Raw genomic sequence first — 23,613 nt, forward strand, 5'->3', positions numbered from 1 at the left:
CCAATTTGTAAGTGACAAATTTAATCATCCAATACTGTATAAACATATGCTGTTTATGCTGACAGCACTTTGAAGCGACGTGAAGTCATCCTTTTTCAAGAAACGGTTGGCAAATGTGAGCAAAAAGATTTTGACTAGGGCTGCACGATATATCGCATGAGATTGTCACACGCATTTCGTCAGTAAAGCTGGTTCCCTGATTACCGCTAAATTGCCATCACCTGCTTTCAAATGGAGCGGCATTTAATAGACAGAACCGTAGATCACTGAAAAGCCACGCAATATCACGTTAATATCGCAGATGAATCGCCTTCGATAATGAACGTGATATTGCATGGCTTTTCAGTGATCTACGGCTCTGTCTATTAAATGGCGCTCCATTTGAAAGCAGGTGATGGCGATTTAGCGGTAATCAGGGAACTGGCTTTACTGACGAAATGCGTGTGACAATCGCATGCGATATATCGCCCAGCCCTAATTTTGACTTTATCTTATCTCAATTGATCCATCTCTGGGAGTTTGATTGACAAGCGATCTAACCAATCATAATGCCAAATCCCCCATTTTGTCCGACAAAGCAGTCAGGAGTTAGAAGATTAACCTCGGTGGACTTGAACTTGAAAAATGGTGTGTACTGACGTCTTTCCGCGTTTGAAACAACATTCCTTCTCATGTTCATTCATGTTTATTTGATGCTATAAATTAACTAGTAGGAAGAGATGATCGGTTTACGAGCCACTTGAGCTGAGGCGCTACAGCAATCTGTCACGACACATTAAAGAGCCACAAAACGTTTTTTATTGTTCGAATTTCTTAAAAAATTAACAGTTTGAAAGCTGGATCTTTGTTTAATATCATAAGTAACCTGCTTTGTCTTGTCTGTCGACGTGTTGTCAGTATCCTTTTTGCTCCAATGTATTTTTCACTGCATGTGGCGTGACAGCGCCATGGCTTGTCAGACAAAGCAACAGTAACTAAGGGGGGCGGGTCTTTGCGAAGGGTCAATTGTTTTAACTGTGATAATAATAAATGAAGACTTTAAATGCAAAAGCCTGAATCTGAATTTCTCTTCCAAAATGAGCATTTTTATCAAGCTTGTATGTTTATGTTCAGTTACTTCACTTTAATGGCAATAAAAAGGACCTATTTATTGCCATTAAAGTGAAATTAGTGAACCTAAACATACAAGCTTGATAAAAATTCTCATTTTAGAAGAAAATTGGATAGTCCTTCAACCAATCAGATCAACGATCCGGGTGACGTACTTTGCCGAGCGACGCAAAAACTCCAGACAGGTTTAGTTTGTATTGGTTTGTAGCATTGATCAGCGGTTTGCAGAAGCAACAATGGCATCGAGCGATTTTTGCAGGTTGTGCAAAAAAAAAAAAACATGAAAGTGAGTGGTATTTACACCCACTCGAGCGACTTGTTTGCTAAACTAAAGAAGTCATTCAGCATCGTCGAGAGGTTAAAAGGAATTGGATTGACGGTCGTGCTTGCCGTCGCTTCTCTATCGTCATCGTGTTATACCCGCCAATAGCGAGCAAGGTGGATAAGCCAGTCTGTGATTGGTTCCCGCAAAAGTGTAACAGATGCAGCAGAAATTAATGTACGGGTTTCCAGACTGAGTTGCCGGGCGAAATCAAATCGCCGGCAGATCAGGCTGGGTTTACCTCTTTAAAAACACAACTCAAAACTTTTGAACAGTATTGTACATTTATTTAATTAGTGCAATTAACGTCATGCTATTAATGCCCACTGAAAGCAGGTTGCAAGCATAATTCATCAAATGATAATAATGAACCGATGATGAATGATGGACCGGAGCGTTATAATAATGAGAATATGTACAGATGCGTAGTGTAGATTACCATGCTTGCAGCATTTTAACCATGATTCAGATGCCATGAGCAGTGCAGAGAAGCAGCGACCACCAACAGAAGTGCAAACAGTGATTCATCCCCTGAATTCATTGGCTAGAGGTCGAGTAGGACCACCTACTAGCAACCAACAGCACAAAAACTCTGAAAATTCCTCCGCTTTATTCGCTGTCAGCGTGAGTGTCCCTTAAGATGTTCTTGCTAATAGTAAAATCATATCAGATCGCAAAATAAGATACTTGTTGACATTAAGTTAGAAAAAACATTCCCAGATGCATTTTGAGCTGTCCAGTCTAATATACATTATATCAATTTGCTGGAATTAGAAATGAATCTCATGGCAAGTGGCATGCAGAACAACAGCACACTTTAAATCAGACTGGTCTTTAGAAATGTACGGTGCTATTAGCACTCAGGGCTATAATTGAAAATGACAGGCTCTGTCTTGCCCAGCATTTAAAGCACCCCCCCCAAGTTGTGTGTTGCATCGCACAGCGGCTTTTCATTATTCAGTGACAGGCTCCTTCAAACCCCACCCTCCCCCCAACACCACCACCTTTACAAAATTACTGAGAAACAAAACAAGAACTCAAACAAAAGTCATGCAGTCTGAAAGCGCTCGTGTGGAAAATACAACGATCAGCACTCAGCTGGAGTCTGACAAATAGATGGATAAATTAAAATAATAATAAAACAACATTCAACTCAAACCCGCGCAGACAATGGGTTGGAAATAGCTGCTATTCCCTCCGTGCCGCATGTGTTATCGGCCTACTGCTGTGCTGATAGAAAGCTGCGTCCCACCGGATGCGACTCTGACTGACAGTGTCAACCTGCCCGCTATTCCCAAAATGCTTGTAGCTGTGACATATTCGCATTGATGTATTGCAAACGCAACAGCATAGCAGGAGGTGTGATGATGTCAATTAAACACACGGAGATGAGAAACAATCTTGGCCACTAGTTGTCTCGCAAACGCTGCGTAGCATGCCCAGTTAGCTTTTTTTTTTTTTGAAAGAATAAAAATTCTGCTCATTTACTCACCATAGGGGTGGGTGAACTGACTATGATGTTATATCACAGTTAGTGATGTCAAACGATTAATCGCATCCAAAATAAAAGTTTGTGTTTACGTGATATGTGTGTACTGTGCATATTTATCATAAATACACACACATGCGTGTATATGTTTAACAAAAATATATTTATATATAAAATGAATATGTGTATTTATATATAATATAAATTATATAGTACACACATATTATTTTGGATGCGAAATAATCATTTTTTTTTTCTAAAAAATTATATTACAAAACCAAATTTTTAATACCACTGAAACTTCACAATCTCAACACCAATTTCAATATCACAGCAAAAAACTAATACTAGCCTAACTAATATAAGTAAAAAGACAAGTAAAACTGTCCAAAAGAAAATAAATTAACACTAATTACAAGCAATAGGACAAAGAAACACAATAAAACATACAAAAAAAATGTTTACGTGAACACATTTTTGTGTATTTGACAGTTTAGGTGCAATAAGCCATGCAAAAGATTTCTTTGCTCAGTTGATGTGTGAACGGCTGCTTCATGCGTTTGCACGTTTAAACTGGCAGTGTTAAAAAATGCATGGAAATGAACCCGCATGACTGTAGAACAAAAAAAAAAAAAAAGATTTTAGGCAGAATATCTAAACTTGTCTTGTCCATGAAATGAATGTGAAGGGTGACTGTTCATGTTCACTATATGGAAAAGAACGCCTTAGACATTCTAATAAACATCTTATTTGTTCCACAGAAGAATGCAAGTCATATAGGTTTGAAACAACATGAGGAAATTATGACACAATTTTCATTTCTGTGTGAACTATCCCTTTAATTCAAAAGCTTTCCTTCTCCTACGCACTCACAATTGTGACATACTCACTTTAGAACTCACAGCAGAACATAATAGAGCGATAATGTGATGAACATGAACAGAAGTGTCAAATCATTTATTTGACCTACTCCCTATGTGTAAAGAATGAGATATCAATCTCCACTCACCCATCTTCATCTCTTTCTCTCCCTCAGCCTCCTCTGTAATTCTGGCCGATACACAGTGCTGTGTTATTATGTGTTGACAGGCCGTGCTGTTTAAAGTGGCTGGTCATATATAATTCATGAGTGAAACAGCCTCTCCTTCCTTCATTTCTCAAACATCAGCACTTTCCACCATTCTAATGTCCCTCTGCGTGACGGCAAAATAAAGGACCCGGTCTGACGTGCACGGGCTGCCCACGATGGGCCTGACTATAACTCATTGTGCTGACTTCAACTCCCCTGCTTCTTTCTCAAGCTCGCCTTTTCAATTGTAGGCCCTGCCGATGAGATCTATTTATAACCCACTGATGTATTGAGAAGCATGGATCCACACTGTGTGACGGCTCCATACGAGACGCTTCCCCTTGGGGAGAGGAGGTGATGGTGGGATGGATCCGAGCGAACTCACTTGAAGGCGTAGCGCAGAAGGAAGCTGATTTTGCCGCAGTTGTCGCCTTGTTTGCCATCGCCCTGGTCTCCCTGGCGCAGCCGGTAAAGTTCTGGTTTGATCTGCCCAATGCTGGTCAGCTGCTCACTCTTCTCCTCACCATGGAAATCAGGGCTGGAGAGCTGGTGAGTCATGGGCTTAGGCCTGGAGAGAGACCAGAGGGTGAACACACTCACACATGCGCATGTATAGACAAACTCCAAACCACACGGGCTGTTAGGAGGGTCCCACCAAACCACAATAAAAAAGAGGAAATTGTTAAATTACATATTCTTCAAAAAAGGAAGCCTATTTGAACATTTTGGATTTTACTTTTTACTGATTACTAATGCAAATGAGGGGGGTGGGGGGCTGGTAGAGAAAAAAAATGAATGAATAAAATATAATTTGGTAACACTTTCCAATAAGGTTCATTAGTTAAACATTAGTTAATGCATTAACTAACACGAACTAACCATGAGCAATACATTTGTTACTGTATTTAACTAATCTTTGTTAACATTAGTTAATGAAAATACAGTTATTCATTGTTTGTTCATGTTAGTTCACAGTGCATTAACTAATGTTAACAAGATTTTAATAATGTATTAGTAAATGTTGAAATTAACAAAGATTAATAAATGCTGTATAAGTGCAGTTCATTATTAGTTCATATTAACTAATGTAGTTAACTAATGTTAACTAATGAACCTTATTGTAAAGTGTTACCTATAATTTAAATGTAAAGTTTTTATTTATCATGGTATTTGTTGTTTTGCATTTAAATTTATTATTAACTTATTAACAAATTGTTTACATGATTACAGTAATTTTTACTGTAGTGCACCACAAAAAGTATTGTATTGCCATTGAGATCTTTCTTTCTTTCCCAAAGAAAGCTGTTCTTTTGAACTTTCTATTCATTAAAGAATTCTGAAAAAAGTATCATGGTTTACACAAAAATATGAAGCAGCACAACTGTTTTCAACATTGATAATAATAATAAATGTTTTTTGAGAATCAAATCATATTAGAATGATTTCTGAAGGATCATGTGACACTGAAGACTGGAGTAATGATGCTGAAAATTCAGCTTTGACATCACAGGAATGAATTACATTTTAAAATATATTTATAATATAATTAAAACGGTTATTTTGGTAATTATATTTCACAATATTACACAATTTCTTTCAAAAATATTTTTAAAAATCTCAACAGTATCATATATAAGATTTGCTTCAGTAAGCAAAAACACTATATTTTACTTCAATACAACATTCTATAACAAGACACAAACTACACACCCATTCCATCAGCCTGCAGCACACACACACACACACACACACACACACAACACAACCACAGACAGGAACAAGAAGAAAAGGTCACTGACCTGGTGGTGACCTGCGGCTGAGAGTGGGCATTGGGCAGGTCTTTCGCAGCTGAGCCTCCTTCTGTTGCTGGGGGCAACTCGGGAGATGTCTGGCTCAACTTAAGGTTTGCTGGAAGAGAAAACATAAGCCATAGAAAAGATGAAAGGTGTGTAGTTAAGAGAATGGAGTATAATTAACAATGATCATTGTCTCTTAGGTCTCACAAAGAGTAAAGTAGTGCTTTCAAGTTTTATACAATGCAGAGTTTTGCTCACCAGCATTGTTGGGATAAGTGTCCATGTCTAGGTAGGAATGCTCCTGCATCTCCTGTGGACCCCCAACCACACCCCCCACTACCAGCCCCCCTCCGCCCTCCACCCCCATCAGGTCAGAGAAATGGGGGTGATGCTGCCCATGCTGGGAGAGCGAGGGATACAGTGAGGAAGAGGAGTGAGTATCCTTCTTTTGCAAGAGGGGAGGAAGGAGCGAGGAGCCCCCTCCACCTCCGACCCCGCCCAAACTGGCACCACCAGGCAGGAGCCCCGACGTCAAGCTCAGACCCCCTCCTTCCTTATCTCTCCACGGCAACCAGCAAAGCTTCCAGGAGACGAAGAGAGAGACAGAGAGCAGCACAATGCCACAGAACGTTACAATGACGGAGAGCAGACTCACAGAGATCTCTGAAACAGAGAGAGAGGAGAGAAAGTGTTTGATTTATTACAACCTTGAGAGGTAACAAAAATCATAAGAAATGTAATGATTCTGGTTTAGTTCCATTGAACGCTTTCGGTTCCTTACCAAATCCAATAATGGTTCTTTTAGGATAAAATAATTGGTCATAACTAGATACTAAACACACATACTAAGTAATAAAAATAAAAACCAAAATTCATCTACTAAACAAAAACCTCATAACCTAATTAAAAAATATTTTGTAACATATTTTCATTTGTTTTATTAAGGTACCACTCAAAGTGGTTCAGAATGTCTATAATTAAATATTACATTATTTGTATTTATCCTTTATTTAACCAGGAGAATTCCACTGAGATACATGATCTCTTCTTTCAGAATGTCCTGGTCTAGACGGTTTCACACAAAAACGACAATTTCACACATTAAAACATATATAAATGCATAAAACAACACAAAACTAAATCAGAAAAAAACAGAAACAGACATTTTCATTAAAGCAGTTTATAAAATTAAAATATATATTTAATTAATATTAATATACTATTTCAAATTTCATATTGTCATATAAAAAACAGTCATATATAACACTGATCTAAGTATCACAAGCCTTAAGTACACACAGCATAGGCGTTCTTGGTACATTTTGAGTTGTGGTTCAGTGATCGATTCAGTGAGTGAGTGAGTCATTAAACTAATTCAAACTGACAACTCTTTTTGACCAGTTCATTATAAAGAACACCTTTTGTCAGATTAATCCTACCCTGCTTACCCAGCCTACCTTACTTGGATCCCAACAAAATGACAAAACGTCTTTTAGCTATTGAGTGTCTGATTAGAAAACCTAGAATATTTGTCCATATATTTTGTTTTAGATTTTTACACAGTATTTTTAAGAAATACTCAATGATGAAATACATAGCTAGAAAAATAGTCAAATGCAGGTGCATTTGAAATGTTTTAACTAATCATCTTATAATGAATATCATTTCAGTTCTGCATTTCCTGCTGAACTACATACGACTCTGCTGCTCGTGGGGATGGATGGGATTGAAGCGACCATTATCAAACTGAATTAAATGGTTTTTATTTCTATAAAAAGCAAAGTAACAGTGGAGGTGTAATGTAAATGTAGCGGTGGCATTTAATATCCTAATTTTACCCTCACACTTCGTCATGGAAATATTACGAGATCTCGTCACACCCCTAGTTTTAACTAACATTTCTCTTTTATTTTTGACTTCCCTTAATTAGTGAGTAATTTTGCCATCTTTCTCTCTCATCACATTCAATTCACATTGCATTATATCTGTTTTCATAGCTCCGTATAGCTCGCTTTCGGTTCAGGAACACATCCTTATCGAGAGATGAATGCAGACGTTCAAGAGCTGTTAATGGAAACGAACATCATGGAATTCATTTGGTTACAGTATTTTTTAAATGAAACTCAGTTCTCAGTTCCCAACCCTAGGTAACAAGCTTGATTGCATAACCTGGGAGGATGAACACGGAGATATTTGAAAAGAAAAATGTGCAAATGAGGTAGCGTTGGCAGACAGATGCTGCGCTTGGGGAATGACTGGAAGTAACCGAGGGAAGTGCAGAGACAGAGAGAGAGAGAGAGAGAGAGGATCAGAAGGAGAAAAAGGAAAGGAGATGGCGCATTGTGCCTGTAAATTACCACCGGCTCTCCCAACATTCGCAAGCCCTTATCTGAATACAAAGCCAAGAAAACGATGGATTTATTTCCAAGCAGAAAAAGTGTCAATGCCAATGACAATTTCCACAAAGATGTCCTCTAAACTGTGATTAAGCCTCATGACTCTGTCTCTCCCCGAGTATGAGCTTTCAATCACGCAGCCTTTAATAACAATTTCTATGAGAGTGTGCATGAGTCACTTGAAAAAAATGAGACTTTGGCAACTCGGTTTCAGCACCAGAGTGAAGAGAACAGCTCCTCTCCAACAAGCAGGGACAAACAAGTGCCTGCCAATCAGGAAAAACAAAGGACCTGTCTGTCAGCCTGACTCTCGAAAGCTCTATTCAGATCTCACGCCCACAAAGTTCCTCAGTACCCTGCTCTCACATCACTTCCTCAGACACAACACCCACCAGCTCTAAAACCCTCAAGGGTGAATCTACCTTGAGCTACTCTGTAATTTCTATTATGCAAGGAGGCTATATTGTATGACTATCCGCTTTCCCTTCATTTTCCCTTCCGTCATGCCATCTTTATCAGTTTTTGTTTCACCATCTTTGTTTTTTCTCCCAACCGCTCTCTTTTCCTCGATGCATCGTACACACAGTTGCAGATCTCCAAAGAAAGAGCAAAATTGGGCAAAATTCAGAATCGGCTCTGTTTCAATTTATAATTTGGATTTTTAATTGAATTGGCCACGTCTCACAGGATGTTGGAATGAAATTTAAACTGACATGACAGGAAGAGGAATTCACTGGATTGCAAACAGTCATAAAAGAGAGGGATTTCAGTAATCCAACATAACAAAATGTGCAGGTCTGGATCATGTTGTTTGTCTCTCTTTTGAAAGCTTCTGGTAAATTATGAATATTTTGAGACAGTTCTTCGACCATGGTTCATAAAATGAGAGCAGTATATATAATATATTCATTTAGTAATACATAAAATGTTAATGTTTGAAAAAATTATATTAATTCAGTAAACAAACTTTATATACTTAATATAATAATGAATACAAATCTCTCTCTCTATATATTTTTTTTCTCACAAACATATGTAATATACAATAACAATTTTATATATATATATATATATATATATATTAATTTAGTAATACATACAATTTTAAGGTTTTAATAAATTATAGTATATTCAGTAAAAGAAAATTTTAATATAATGAATTATATATATATATAATTCATTATATTTATATTTATTATATATATGGCTCCTTAAATTGACCTTTGGGTTTCATGTTTCATCTTGAGCATGTTAATAAATACACATATATTATTATTGTCGTAAAATGTCTCTGTATAAAGATGCAAATCCAGATCTAAATTATCAGCTGTGTAACTAACCCATGGCTTAGAAAGAAATCTAAGGTTAAAAATAGTTTGTTTGTTTTTTTCTCTGATTCACCTTGTTAATGTATGCTTGACAGCATGGGTACCCTTCAGCAACAGTGCACATATGTGCTATACTATGAGTAAACTCAAATTTGAATTACAATTCTGAAATTTTGAATTCATTTCTGAAACCTTGGCATGACTGCACACACACACACACACACACACACGATCTCTTCTGGTACGCTACAGGAGAGGCATAATGCTTTCCATTCTCATCTTACACCACCTTCATCATTTGTCTCCCTTGTTTCTCCTATGCCCTCATCCCTTCCTTCTCCCCCTCCATCCTACTCCTCTCCTTCCACCCTTCTTATCCTCCCTTCTTGCTGTTTTCCTTCTTCCTTTCTCTGTACTTTCTGTCTCTCTTTGGTGAATAATTTATCAGTCTCTGTATGTCATTAATCACTACTTGTTCAAAGATATGATCAGAGAGAGATACAGAGGGAGGAGAGAAGGGACTGATCTGTCAGCTTGAAGAACAAGACGCAGATAGAGAGAGTGAGAAAAACATAAATAGCAGGAGAAAACATTAGAGAGTGGGACAGGAAAGGAGATCAGAGATATGAATGGAGGAAAGATGAAAATGGAGAGAGAAGGCATGCAAAGCGAGAAAGATGAAGAATGAAAGCAGTGGTTCTCAATTGGTGATCAATTGTGTCTATACATGATTAAAAAATTACATTTATAAAACTATTATAAACAATAATAGATTACACTATAAATTATAATTATGACATAACTGCCAGTGTATGTAATTGTTCAATTCACTGTATAAAGGTTCACTGGCTACAAGAAGTTCATTTCAATTAAATATGAACAATGAAAAAAATGATGGATTGCTAAAAGCGAGGCTATTCAAGACAGCCTTGATTTTCAAGGCTATAAACTGAGAATAATTTATATACTACTTAAAAATGTAGGTAGCTGTTGTTTTTCCCCAGACTTGCAGTGTTGGGTGGTCCACAAATTTTGTTTTACTGTGGTCCACCAGCTGAAAACATTTGAGAACCACTGTGATAAAGAACGGAGAATGTCCTATCAATGTTTTAGGTGGTTTCGGGCTAGTCCAAGTTGGTCATTAATCGTCACATCAGCTAGTTGACTAGCAATCATGCTCCAAAACCGAACATGACCTCTTTTAAACTGGTAATGAGCAGCTTGGACCAGCTAATTACCAGCAAGAAACTAGCTAACATGTTCCAAAACACATGTTCCAGCTTAAAGTGGATTTTCCAGCAGAGGGCTGACAGAGAGAGAGGATGAAAAGAAAACAAAACAAGGACATGTCAGAGAAAAGAGGGAGGGGCCAAGAAGGAGCTAACAGATTAGTGGACATGTTGAAGCAGACACTTCGGCTGACTGGTCAAGATAACGCATTCACTCCATACGTCGAAGGTGAGGAAAAGAGAGAGATAGCACCAGAGAGGGGTTAATAAAGTCCGTAAGCATTCCCCTGTGAGAAAAACCAGCCTGGAAAATGTGGACAGTGATGGAGAGAGGGAGAGAGAGAAGGATGGCTGGTGCGGGAGAGGCGGAACTGCAGGAATGAAAGATGTGGAGCCAAACAAACGGACACTGATGGAGAGAAAGAACTAAACACGGGATGGGTTTGGGATTAAAAAGGTTAATGTATTGATCTGATTGCAAAGAAAAGAGACTGTTCAGAAGCAGTATATCTGGGGAGGGAGTTTGATCTACAAACTCTGGGTTGACTGAACCAGGAAGATCGGCGTTCTGCCCCGATGCTAAGCTTTCATTTCATCTTGTCTCATAGACTTTTCCACACCATCACCACCTCCTAAAGAGCTGGGTAGGGTTGCACCAGCCCATCGCAGTCTGAACAGAGTACATAATGTGGTTGCATCAATCCTCCCTAAAGCAAGAGTAGCTAGTAATTCGTAAGCTGTCCGTGCAGAAATGTGACATTTACTTTTATCCCTTTTTTCCTCACATAACTGTCTACAATAATAAATTTGACTTTTTTCCAGGATCCTTTGATAAATAGAAAGTTCAAAAGAACAGCTTTGTTGGTAACATAGAAATATTAAATTAATTAGTTTATATTGTGCAACAAATGGTGAGTAATTTGTTAAATAATCAAGTTGTCCTTTATGCTACAGTTAGACCTAGTGGTTGGTGCCTGATGTCGAACACAGTCGGTCTAATCTTTAGTTCTTTTTCCATCAGCGAATATAAGCATTCACATCATTTCACTCTTGCTGTGACTTAGCATCATGCAGTAGGGGAGGAATCAAATGAAAGTGTCACTTTTGGTTTTCAACCTGAGTGTGTTAATAAATACACTTTAATATAAAGAGTGGCAAAATGTCTCCAGATAAGGCAGCAAATCCAAATTGAAATTTTCAATCCTGCTGTACAACTAAGCGGTATCTGACCATAAGCCTGCTTAGACAGAGACCCAGGCTTAAAAATAGTCTGTTTCACCTTGTTACCCTATGCTTGACAGCATGACTACCCTTCTGCTGTAGTGCACATATGGGCCATACTGTGAGTACAGAAGAGTTTAAAGAGCCTCGAGCAGCTTCCCTCAGTTTCCCACTAATTAATAATATGGTAAGCTGCCCGTCTTGCTCAGCTATGCATGTCACTATTTTGCAATGCATTCAGCAAAACAACATCCTGCACCGGATTTCCCTTAGCATTAGTGCTTTACAGCTTTTGATCAGGTAAAGGTGTCAGATGTTTTCTTTAGCAGACGGTTTTATGTCTTTCACTTAAACCTCTTGCTTTGGTTACATAAGCGAGGGTCAGACTATCATTCATACAATCTATTTTAAATTGAAGCGTCTCTCTTTTTCTTTTGAGTTCACAAAACTGACATTTGAATTGTTTCATTGTTTTGAGTTTTATGAACTTGTTTCTCTTAATTTAGACAAACTTAAATTTAAGTGAAACTGGGCTGAGATGCTTTGCCATGGGGGAGTTGTGCAAGATTAATGTTAAGTGGGATATTTAGTAGTGTTTAATGCTTTGCTATGCTAATTTAGAGGAGTTTCTGTTGCGTTGGGCTTTTGAAGGGTTACCATCATGGTGACAAGTGGAGCATGAGCTTAGTTTGAGAACAGATATGTTAAATTGTCTATATTATCGTACTCATTCAGCAGTTGTGATGCTATACTAATGCTATCAAAACATTGTGTTATCAATTAACAAGTTAGCATATACTGAATTAGCTAGTTATAGGCTTTCCACCACTACTAAAATATTTAAGTTGAGATTACACAATAATTTTAAGTTAAACATGAATTAGCTTACTCAAATACTTCAAGTTAAGAGCAATTAAAATGTATGATAATTTCTTAACTTAAAAATTTTGATGTAATTGAATACCTCAAATTTTATGAGTTTTGCAACTTATTCAGGTTGACAGTGTATCTTTCATCATACCAAATGCAGGATTCAATCCAGCACCGTCCTAATAAGTAATGACCGACAATTAGTCACTATGTTGAAACCTGTTAATATAAGCAAATGTCCAGAATTCATTCAAAATGGTTGTATTTGTTACAATAAATCATGCAAAAATGCATGTGTGCACAACAACATTCAACAGTGTTTTGGTTTTGGCATGCTCCAAAAATTAAACCCTTGCTTGTGCTTAAAAAAAATGTTTAAAAGTAAAAAGTGTTTGTTTGTTTTTTATTTTTAGTCCACCCAAAAATGAAAACTCTGTCATCATTTACTCACCCTCATGCCGTTCCACACCTGTATGACTTTTTCTTCCGCAGAACACAAAAGGATGTTTTTGTACATACAATAAAAGTCTGTGGGCTCCAAAACAACACTGGACCCCACAGACTTTCATTATTTTGACAAATATTTCCAAAATATCTTCTTTTGTGTCCACCGAAGAAGTAAAGTCACACAGGTTTGCAAATGATGACAACATTTTCCTTTTCAAGTAAAATAGCCCTTTAAGAAAAAAAAAATGACAATGATTCTCTTGATGAAACCTCTCTCTGGTATCCATTTGGGTGATTTTAGGGTGTTTGGAGACCCTATAAAGGTAAGCTTGAGCAGCTTCATTCTTTCCCCCTCTTTTCACAAGGAGCTTAGATCCATTTCAATTACCTGTGGTTGTGCCATTTCATATTAAACAGAATGCAAGTCCAATCCCATTTCAATCACTTGGCTCTTGGGAATTTAAACAATAATGACTAAATCTGTAAACAGGACAGTCTCACTCTGAACACAGCATCCAGCCATAACACCTGTGGTGGGCATGGTGTGAATACAAATAAAAACGGCCAGGCGCAATTACATGAACGAGCAGCTTTTACCAGTGAGGCTCTTTCCTGGTCTCATAGCTCAGTGAGGTGGGTTGATGATGAAAATTACCCTTTGAAGCCATGTCAGGCAGAAGTCAATATTTTGGTTAGAAGTTGGACATAAATCACAGCAATTCATTCTTTGAAAAGGCTTTAAAGCAAAAGTTTAACCAAAAATAAAAATATTGAAAGCTCCAGTACCCATCCACTGTTACTGCATGGAAAACAGCGACCGGTACATGTCTTCTTTTGTGTGTCTTGGGCAAAGATAGTAAATCATACTGGTTCATAACAACATGAAAATGATGACAAAATGCTTATTTTTGGATATCTGGCTATCCAGTTTTGCTGTGCTCTTACCTGTGTTTATGGGTCCGTTAGGTCTCATCATGTCGCTGAACTCTTGGCAGCTCGCACTCTGTCTGAAGCCTCCAGACCGGAAGCACAGTTCCTCCACCAGCACCAACGCCCTCTTACAAAGGTCGTCTTCCCAGTCCCCCGACATCCTCCAATCTGCATCGCACACCCACCCCGCACTCAACCAATTGTAGTGCAGCCCTCACCGCCCGCACCAACTGGACAGCGCCTGAGCGGAGAGGGTGTGTCTGGCCACTTTCTACCGTAGGATTCTGATAAAACAGAGCCTCGTTTTGGATTCTGGAGGACAATGTTTCAACAAGGAGCTGAGACGGTCTCTTTATGACCGTTAATTGAAACTTTTAATGGTTGCTAAACCCATTGGTAAGTGAGCCACAATCTCTCTTTTCAATAATAACATAGGCTCCTGGGGGGAAAAAAACAGGAGAGAGGGGGGAAAAAAGAAGGAATGAGAGCAGGGGAGAAGACATTGCATACATTTATGAAGTAAAATTAAAACAGTGAAAAATCCATTATTGAATTGTATGTGCATTGCTCACGAGTTGTTTTTGAGCACATACTTGTTATAAAAGATGACAATGACATCCCTGAGTCCTTGTCATGGTGAAGGTGGGAATTCAATTCAGACAAATATTTTCTTCAATGAATATACTGTGACACTATATTTAGGTTTGTTGTTCAGAAAACATAGCCTAGATTTTGTGGGCTATTACTCTCAGTTAAATCATCAGTCAGGGAAGAGGAGAGTGTTTTCAGGCTCAGTCCTTAAAGCAGCATCAGGGCAGGGTTTAATCTGAGACGTGTAGTGTATTTCCACTAGATTTGTCTCTTTGTTTTTTCATTCAAGCTTTAATGTTCATTGTGGTCCATGGCTGTATTTCTGGAATGTTCTACGGGAGCTTTGAAATTGCCTGAAAAGAGAAGAAGAGAGAGAGAGAGAGGGAGAGAGAAAATGAGGCACACATCATTAAAAAAACTGCTGTAAAATTATGGTTAAATTATAAAGGCAACCCGCTGGGCTTGCAGAGCTCAATGGCATGCAGAGAAGAAACGTTCATTCTGGATATCCGTTTCTTCCCAAAGACAGACGGTTCTCCTTGTACAGTGTATCTCGGGAACGAGGATGTGGTCAACCACAAAACAAGTTTATCTTGTAATGACTGAAGATTAAAGGTGAAGTGTAATTTCTACTCCATTAACAATGCTAAACCTGTATTGCTAATTTGAGCTGCCTGACACATTGCCTCAACCAGTGGTGTGAGGTTTGGGTTTTTGCTATTCTGTTTGGTTGAGGTGTGTTATTTCTGTAATAAATAATGTTTTCAGAAGAATTGGTCAGATAAATGAATAGCTCCACCCCAAACTATCTGAGATATTTTAAGTTTTATAATTATTACGGACAACTTCAAAAGTCTCTTACACTCACCAAGGCACATTTATTGGATCAAAAATGCAGTAAAAACAATAATATTGTTACAATATTACAATTCAACGGTTTTCTATTTTAAAATGTTCAAATGTAATTTATTCCTGCGATGTTAAAGCTGAATTTTCAGCATCATTACTCCAGTCTTCAGTGTCACATGATCCTTCAAAAGTCATTCTGATATGATAATCTTTTTAAAAGAACAGCATTTATTTAAATAATAAAAAAAAAAATAGTTTGCAACATTATATATGTATATATCATTCCTCTTTCATCAATTTAATGTGTCCTTACCAGGGGCGGATTAATGCACAAGCTTCCATGGGCTGAAGCCCAGGGGCCTTTCCTGGGGAGAAAATAATAATTTTTTTTTTAAATAATTATTTTCATAGATGAGAGTTTACAGCAGTGACAACTGCATTATAACTGAACCCATACATTTTCAGGAATCACAAGCCCTGCTGTGTGAATGGAACCGGACTGTTTCCTATCATTAACCTCATACAGTGCAAGAGAGACGCTCTTTTCAAAGCGCAGATTTCGTTTTTGCAGATTTAACTTACAAAAACGTAGATATATTCTGTCATCTGAAGGTTTTAGATCCAGTCACTGAGTTTTGTGGTCTGTGCACTACTCTTCTCTCATTTAGGTATTAAAGATGTTGTCGGTTAATATGATGGATGAACTTGCGCCTCAACTTCAAATCATCTTCAAAACTGGCCTTTCTAAAAAAAAAAAAAAAACTATCAAGAGTAACGTTCACTAAAAATTTAATCATTTTTCAGCTAGAAAAACAAGGACGGAATGTTTCTATGCCAGTAGAATTTATTCATACTTGAGTAAAAATTTAAATGACTATATTGACTAAATTGACTAATGGAGTAATGAAATTTTTATTTGGGGTAGGAGAGCCTACTGTAATCCTGTAGCCCAGGGGACTGATTATCTAAAGGCACCCCTGATCCTTGAAAAAATGACTGACCTCAAACTTTTAAATGATAGTAAGAAGTGCCCTTGCCAAAAAAGAACAACAAAAAATAATTAAAGAAAGTATTTTAACATTGTAGCTCAGTAGACACACTTCACCTTTAAGGTTGACACAGTGTCCTAACGGGGTGCAACACAACAAGACTCTAGTGACAGGCAATTTGTCTGTCCACACCAAAAGCGAAAATGGGGCATGACACAACACAATCACACAGCACAGCCAATAAGGACGGCTCACGCTCACAACACAGTGCAGATGAAGAGCATAATCTGATAAAACAAACCTTGTATTTTCATGCTTTTGAATGGGCACATTCTGAACCCTCATGTGGAGGATAAAAGCATTTAAGGTTCAAATTAAGTATATTCACAACATTTTATTACATCAACACGACAGCACTACTTAATCAATTTGTAATTCCAAGAAGCTTTTCATTAATGGATTAGAATAAAGGTCAAATCTACACTAAGGAGTACAGCTACCAGCCCCTTTTTACATAAAAAGGACATTAATGCAATATGCTACCATAAAGACTGCAGTAATGAATTTTTCGCTATCTAGCATACAATGATCAAAACTTTATGATTTTTGACATTCCTTTTAAGATAATATATTATGAAGAACCTAAAATACAAGTAACAAATCTGTGTTTTGATACATGCAGACGGCATTGAGAAAAAAAAAAAAGATGTTGTAGCGATGCATCTGCCGAGGAGCAGCGTGTTTAATTTGTCAGCATGGGGTTCTGTGTATATGAGATCTCTCAGTATTCTTCCTTTGTTCTGTGCTCATTCTGTCTCACAAAACCAGGTCAAAGCTCCACCTTTCATTTCCCTTATCTTTCACTCCGTGTCTCAGCCCTCCTCCAAGTGTTTCTTTCCACCCCTTTCCGTCCATTCTTCATCCCCTCTCTGCATCAGCTAAAACAGTGCAAGCCCAGAAAAAGTGTGCAAATCTATCAATATGCGAATCAATTTAATGATCATCTGAGAGTTTTTCTGGCCGCCAAAATCGCTCAAAAAGTCTGATCCGTTTCTCTCTGACGGGACACCTCCTCTTATTGAGCCGATCATCCATCTATCATCCTGATAGACTATTCTTTCATGCTTTTCAGGTCTGTAAAATGTCATTGGTCTTTGGTGGATGGTTTCTTTCCAGCAAGCAGCATCTTTTCCGTCTGTCTTCTCTGCTCTGATCCATCAATCAATCAATCAGTCAAAGCCTTAAGTACAGCTATAAGTCATTCAGGGCAGGACTCTGGTCAAGATGTTCACCCACACACTCGTTCAATCCTTCCTTTGGCCCTCTCCTCGTAGTTGCCTAATCAGCGTGTCCGAGCGGTCTATCGCTCTGGAACATCATCTAAAGGAAACCCAAACAGATTGAGGTCCATTTATCTGTCCATCTCAGATCTTCGTTCCATTGTATAAATAAGCCTCAGATTAGCCCATAAAAAAGCACTCCCCCCCCCCCCCCCCCCCCACACCAAAACTCCTGTCTGCTCTCTTCACCAATGGCTCTGCTTGTAAATCTGTCTGTGTTTGACTTAAAAATGCAGCATATCTCAATCTGAAAGATGGCCGTCTGGCAGCAAACTACAGTGCCACTGTCCAGAAATGCCAGGTCGATTCAGAGCGAAGTTAGAGAGGAATGAAGACAGAGAAGCAGGTGAGAGAAAGAGGCAATGAAAGAGAAAGTGAGAAAGAGACATAAACTATAAAGCTTGAGAAGAAAAGGAAGTCAGATATAGAAAAGGGCATATAGCATGTGGCCTTGAAGTCTAGACGGAAAAAGCATCTTGATGTTAGTGTAAATGTCTAGAGGATGGGAATTTACAAGCGATATACTATAATAAAATATGGGGCATTATGGGCTGTGCGTCTGGAAAAAAGCAGGAATAGAATAATGTGGTGGTAAAATCCATGCAAGTGACACTGACATGAAACACTTGGACAACAGAACATGAAACCGGTCTCAGACATTCCATTGACTGCTGCCCAGGTCTCAATCAATAGCTCCAGGAAAAGCAATAGCCCACAACAGGGACCCCAGCAACCTGTATGGTCACTGTCCAATCAAATGCAAGCCAGGTGGAATTGCCACTGTCCAATCATGTCATAAAGGCCACGAAAGCCCCTTTCCAATCACACACTACTGATGAAAACCTATAATAAAATGCAATGATTACACGGATATGTACACGGACACAAACAACCAGAAAGGTCAATGTTCAGTGACATCCATCAAAACGGCCATAATTGCATTGCCATTACATACGGAAACATTAAGGTTGCAGCTCTGTTTAGTGTCTAGACAATTCACACAATACCCAGATGTCCAGTTTCAACCGAAAAGCAGAAAGACTAGATCAGGTCGATGTGTCATTGAATGACAGACAACAGTAAGCGATCCCAAAGCAGAAGAGATGACCTCAAATGCCTGACCAAAAATCAAAAAATGTAAATGAATCAAATTCTGTTCAATCACAAAATGAATATTGTGAGTTTGAATCACAACCACAAAACTAACATCTAGCACAGTAGCTGGGACTTCACCATTAATAAGTAATTTTATAATATTTATCATTTATAAAATTAAAAACAAATCACATTTAAAGTTCATGCATTTTTAAACATTTTCCAGTACTTAAAAACTATAATAATACAGTAAAAAAGCATATTTTGTTTAGTTATTTTGTAGATTTCCAATCATTAATAATCACCTTTTTTGACTATTAGTCAATAAATCCTTGTAAAATGCTGCAAACAAACGTCACAGGCAAAGTGGCGCAGCTTAAATCTAAAATATGAGTGGCCTCTAAAAATGGCTCACGGATCATCATGTTTATATCAATTTGGACGTGACTGAAAGCAATGATGTCCAAGTGGATTCATTTTTAAATGTATAATTAGTCTATTTCCACCAGTTTGATCCATTCAAGCGGATTTGCAGACCGCTTTGGCGGACATGATGAAGCGTGTCAAATGAGGCCATCCTACGATACAACAGGTCCTAATAACCTCTAAATAACTGCAGCCAGCGCGCACAAATGTGTGTTATCATAAGGCAAGTTACTGACAATGATAATATCGCTGACTGTTCATACATAAGACACCTGGCATTCACTACATAACTGTCAGGTGTCTTAAGTCGAGATGTGTCAGGGGGCTGTCCGTCAACACTACAGATGGGCAGCAATCACTCAGGTCACTGCCCGTTTCTACAGCAGATGGGTCTGAGGTTCTGTCCTCAGCCCTAAGGTCAAATTATTCAAGCCAATGAAGAATGATGCAATTCCTTTTGTCCCGCAGGCAATGTCCGATGGCCTATTTAGTTTGACCAGTTTGTAGGCTAATGGTTAAGATGCTGTAAAGTCTGAAAAAAAGACAAATCTCAAAATGGCTCGAAGCAGTGTCCTCCATTCTTTAAGAATCTGGCATAAGATGAAGACACGCAGGATCAAATATATGCACATCACACAAACCATACACATTATGGTACATCTGAGTAAGAATGCACATATATAAAACTTTATAGCTAATAAAATTCCTCTCTTTTAAGTCTGGCATTCTGCTTCAGTATTGTGGCTCTTTGGGCTATTTTCCAGTGTCAAATCTACAATATACAGAGGTAATCAAATGTTTTAGGTGCTGTGTAATGGAAATCAGAGCTGTCTCTGATCCATCTAATCCATCTCCAAATGGAACTTTTAAAAATTATTTGCATCTTTAATATTTAAATGGGACAAATATAGATTTAAAATTCAGTCATCACCTACCCACCAAAAATGCATGCAGATCAAGCTTGGTTTATTTTTGTTTTTTAAAAAAAAGTATTGTTAAAGTGTTAGTTCACCCAAAAATGAAAATTATGTCATTAATGACTCACCCTCATGTCGTTCCAATCCCGTAAGACCTCCGTTCATCTTCAGAACACAGTTTAAGATATTTTAGATTTAGTCCGAGAGCTTTCTGTCCCTCCATTGAAAATGTTTGTACGGTAGACTGTCCATGTCCAGAAAGGTAATAAAAACATCATCAAAGTAGTCCATGTGACATCAGTGGGTTAGTTAGAAGTTTTTGAAGCATCGAAAATACATTTTGGTCCAAAAATAACAAAAACTACAACTTTATTCAGCATTGTCTTCTCTTCCGGGTCTGTTGTCAATCCGCGTTCTTCGTCCGCGTATTCGGGTTCAAATAAATATGGCTGAGCAAAAAAATGCAAGTCTTCCTCTGTGTCGAAATCCTTAGACATGTTTGCAAAGGTTGTTTTGTTTACAGCGTGCGTCTCCCTCAGACTGTAAACGAAGCTCGGGCGCACCACATAACACGTCAGCGGAGTCTTACGTCAGCAGCGTCACTGCGGAGTCGTGAACGCGGATTGACAACAGACCCGGAAGAGAAGACAATGCTGAATAAAGTCGTAGTTTTTGTTATTTTTGGACCAAAATGTATTTTCGATGCTTCAAAAACTTCTAACTAACCCACTGATGTCACATGGACTACTTTGATGATGTTTTTATTACCTTTCTGGACATGGACAGTCTACCGTACAAACATTTTCAATGGAGGGACAGAAAGCTCTCGGACTAAATCTAAAATATCTTAAACTGTGTTCCGAAGATGAACGAAGGTCTTACGGGTTTGGAACGACATGAGAGTGAGTCATTAATGACATAATTTTCATTTTTGGGTGAACTAACCCTTTAATAATAATAATTATAATAAATTATATTAAAAAAATATATCTATCTATTGGTAAAACAAGCAAATATTCTTCTCTTTGAAGACTATATGAATTTGTAACTATAGGCTGGTTTCAATAGCAGCCTATATATAAATTTTATCAGCTACTGTAAATATTTTTAAATTTAGCTTATAGAGCCATTAAGATAAATTGAATTGCACATTCAACATTCCTTATATACACAGAATTTGTAGTTTCCACAGTCCCCTGCCTCCTTTTGAAGTTTTCCCGTCTTTCCTCTTTACTCAATGGAAACCTGCCTCACAACTTCCCTTATTCCCCTGAAATTGATAGATGTGACTGAGACTAATTGTAAAAGAAAAATGATGGCTAATCCTTTTCTTCTCTACTGAGGCTATGAATTTGAACACTTCTATTGACAAGGGATATAAATCCATTAAGTATAACCAATAGGATATTAGAGTAATTTCTTAATGAAGCCGTTGTGGTTTTTCTTTCTCTCATTCTTTTACATTCCCTTTTTTCTCTCACTCACTGTATCACCCCCATGCCTGTGGTCTTATCTGCAATGTCATCGGGAGTCTAATCTGCTTTTGTTTTCTGTAAGGCTGTTGCATTTTTTTTTTTTTTTTTTTTTTTTTTAAACCTGTTGGAAGATAACAGTAATTTTCTTTACCCCTCTGGCTTCAAAGCAAAGTGTTTCCAGACTTCCTGCAAAGTGGGAATGAATGAATAAATGATAACAACGCAGTTTTAGTAGACTTGTGTAGCAATTTCTCTTCATCTCCTTCCCTCCGATGCTCTTATGCTTTTCTAACCCTTCCTTCCTCTTCTGTCGCCTGGTACCCTTCCACTCCCTTAAATCACTGATTTCATGCACTGGAAGAGGAAACCAGGCTAAACGGCCTTCAGCACGGTCACAACCTCTGCTTATGAATACTCAGCCAGATCACTGCATCATGCCGTCATCATCGTCTTGCTCATATCTGCCACGATGCTGTGAGTTCTTGGACACTTTCTCCATCCCCTTCTGTGTCCAGCGTATTCACTGGCCACTAAACACACATCAAAACTGCCCTGCCAACAGCTGCTGTCATTTACACAACCGGAACTCTGCCGCGGACCAAAGACAGGGGTGATATTACATATCACTGTAAAAAAGGATACTTTGGGCCTTTGCGGCTTGTGGTTGCAAGCTGAAGTAGCTTAGAGCATGTTGTAACATTGTCTAAAAGGAGTTTAGTCCAGTTTTTTGACAAAAACTGTCAAACCTGCACACAGTTATTGTGGTGAAAGTTACCCTCAGGCCCAGACTTTTTCTGCATGAATTTTGGAGAATTCTAAAACGTAAAGCACAAGAATAATCAAATTAGCCCAAGTGTTTAATAAACAAATATGCAAGGGGGGGTGGGAAGTTTCTAGAATCATATAAATGACACGCGTCCCACTTCTGAGAAAATCTGCAGATTTCATGTGGGCCTGGTTGTCGTCCCCTCCCATCCTCAGTCTTTTTCTCTCTCTCCTGCACTCCACTGTCCAGGCCCTCAGAGTATCTAAATTATCTATAACATCACACAGGAAAACACAGGAAAAAGAAAGAGCAGTGAGCACTGCGAGGAACCCTGGGATACTGGTGACGTTCTGCGCCAGCCTTTAAGATTCAGCTCCCACACAGATAGAGTGTAGAGGGAAGCTCTCAGCAGCCCGACAGCCAGGCAACGTCATCACCCGCTCCGTCACATTGTGGGGGGAATTAATCGCCCCCTCATATGGCTTTTACGAATGCCGTTATATGCTGTCAGTGAGCGACGGAGAGGATTCCAGTGACGGTTCCATATGGACGTATTAATATTTGCATAATTATGGTCCTGTGCCTGATAGAAGCCCATGTAAGCCTGCCTTTGAAGACTGTGGGGAGGGGTGGGGTTTGGAGGGGAAGGAACACTGATAAGGGGTTGAAGAGGAGGGAAGCAGCTTCATATGTACATTTAATGTTCTGTCCTCTTGCATATTACATATGCATGTACAGATTAAGCATATAGAGAAGAAAATATGGAAGTTAAGAACAGAATTACATAAGTGACATAAGAGTCTAAGTGACTGATAATCATTCTATACATTGTTGCACACACACACACACACACACACATATATGCACATCTGAAAATGCGAGGTCACGATGCTCAGCACATATGCATGCATTATTTTGAAATAGATAAACGAGGATTACTAAAGCAACTGAGAGGTTT

At 38.3% G+C, this 23,613-nt stretch overlaps 1 protein-coding gene across 2 annotated transcripts in view; it reads right to left on the reverse strand.

The window, feature by feature from the left end:
- syt3 (synaptotagmin III) overlaps positions 1-23,613 on the reverse strand; it is a 56,690-nt gene that overhangs the window by 32,563 nt on the left and 514 nt on the right. Inside the window, exons 1-6 of one of the 2 annotated variants that reach the window (XM_048204045.1) lie at positions 15,961-15,981; positions 14,801-15,151; positions 14,223-14,646; positions 6,045-6,449; positions 5,790-5,898; positions 4,376-4,558 (exon numbers count right to left, since the gene is read on the reverse strand). In XM_048204045.1, the coding sequence (XP_048060002.1) occupies positions 4,376-4,558; positions 5,790-5,898; positions 6,045-6,449; positions 14,223-14,367 (842 nt within the window). In that variant the 5' untranslated portion in view covers positions 14,368-14,646; positions 14,801-15,151; positions 15,961-15,981. Of the gene's footprint in view, positions 1-4,375; positions 4,559-5,789; positions 5,899-6,044; positions 6,450-14,222; positions 14,647-14,800; positions 15,152-15,960; positions 15,982-23,613 lie in introns of those variants that run through there. The other variant, XM_048204036.1, reaches the window with a different exon arrangement.

Source organism: Megalobrama amblycephala, linkage group LG1 (assembly GCF_018812025.1).
Source record: "Megalobrama amblycephala isolate DHTTF-2021 linkage group LG1, ASM1881202v1, whole genome shotgun sequence".
In the NCBI taxonomy this organism is placed as follows: Eukaryota; Metazoa; Chordata; class Actinopteri; order Cypriniformes; family Xenocyprididae; genus Megalobrama; species Megalobrama amblycephala.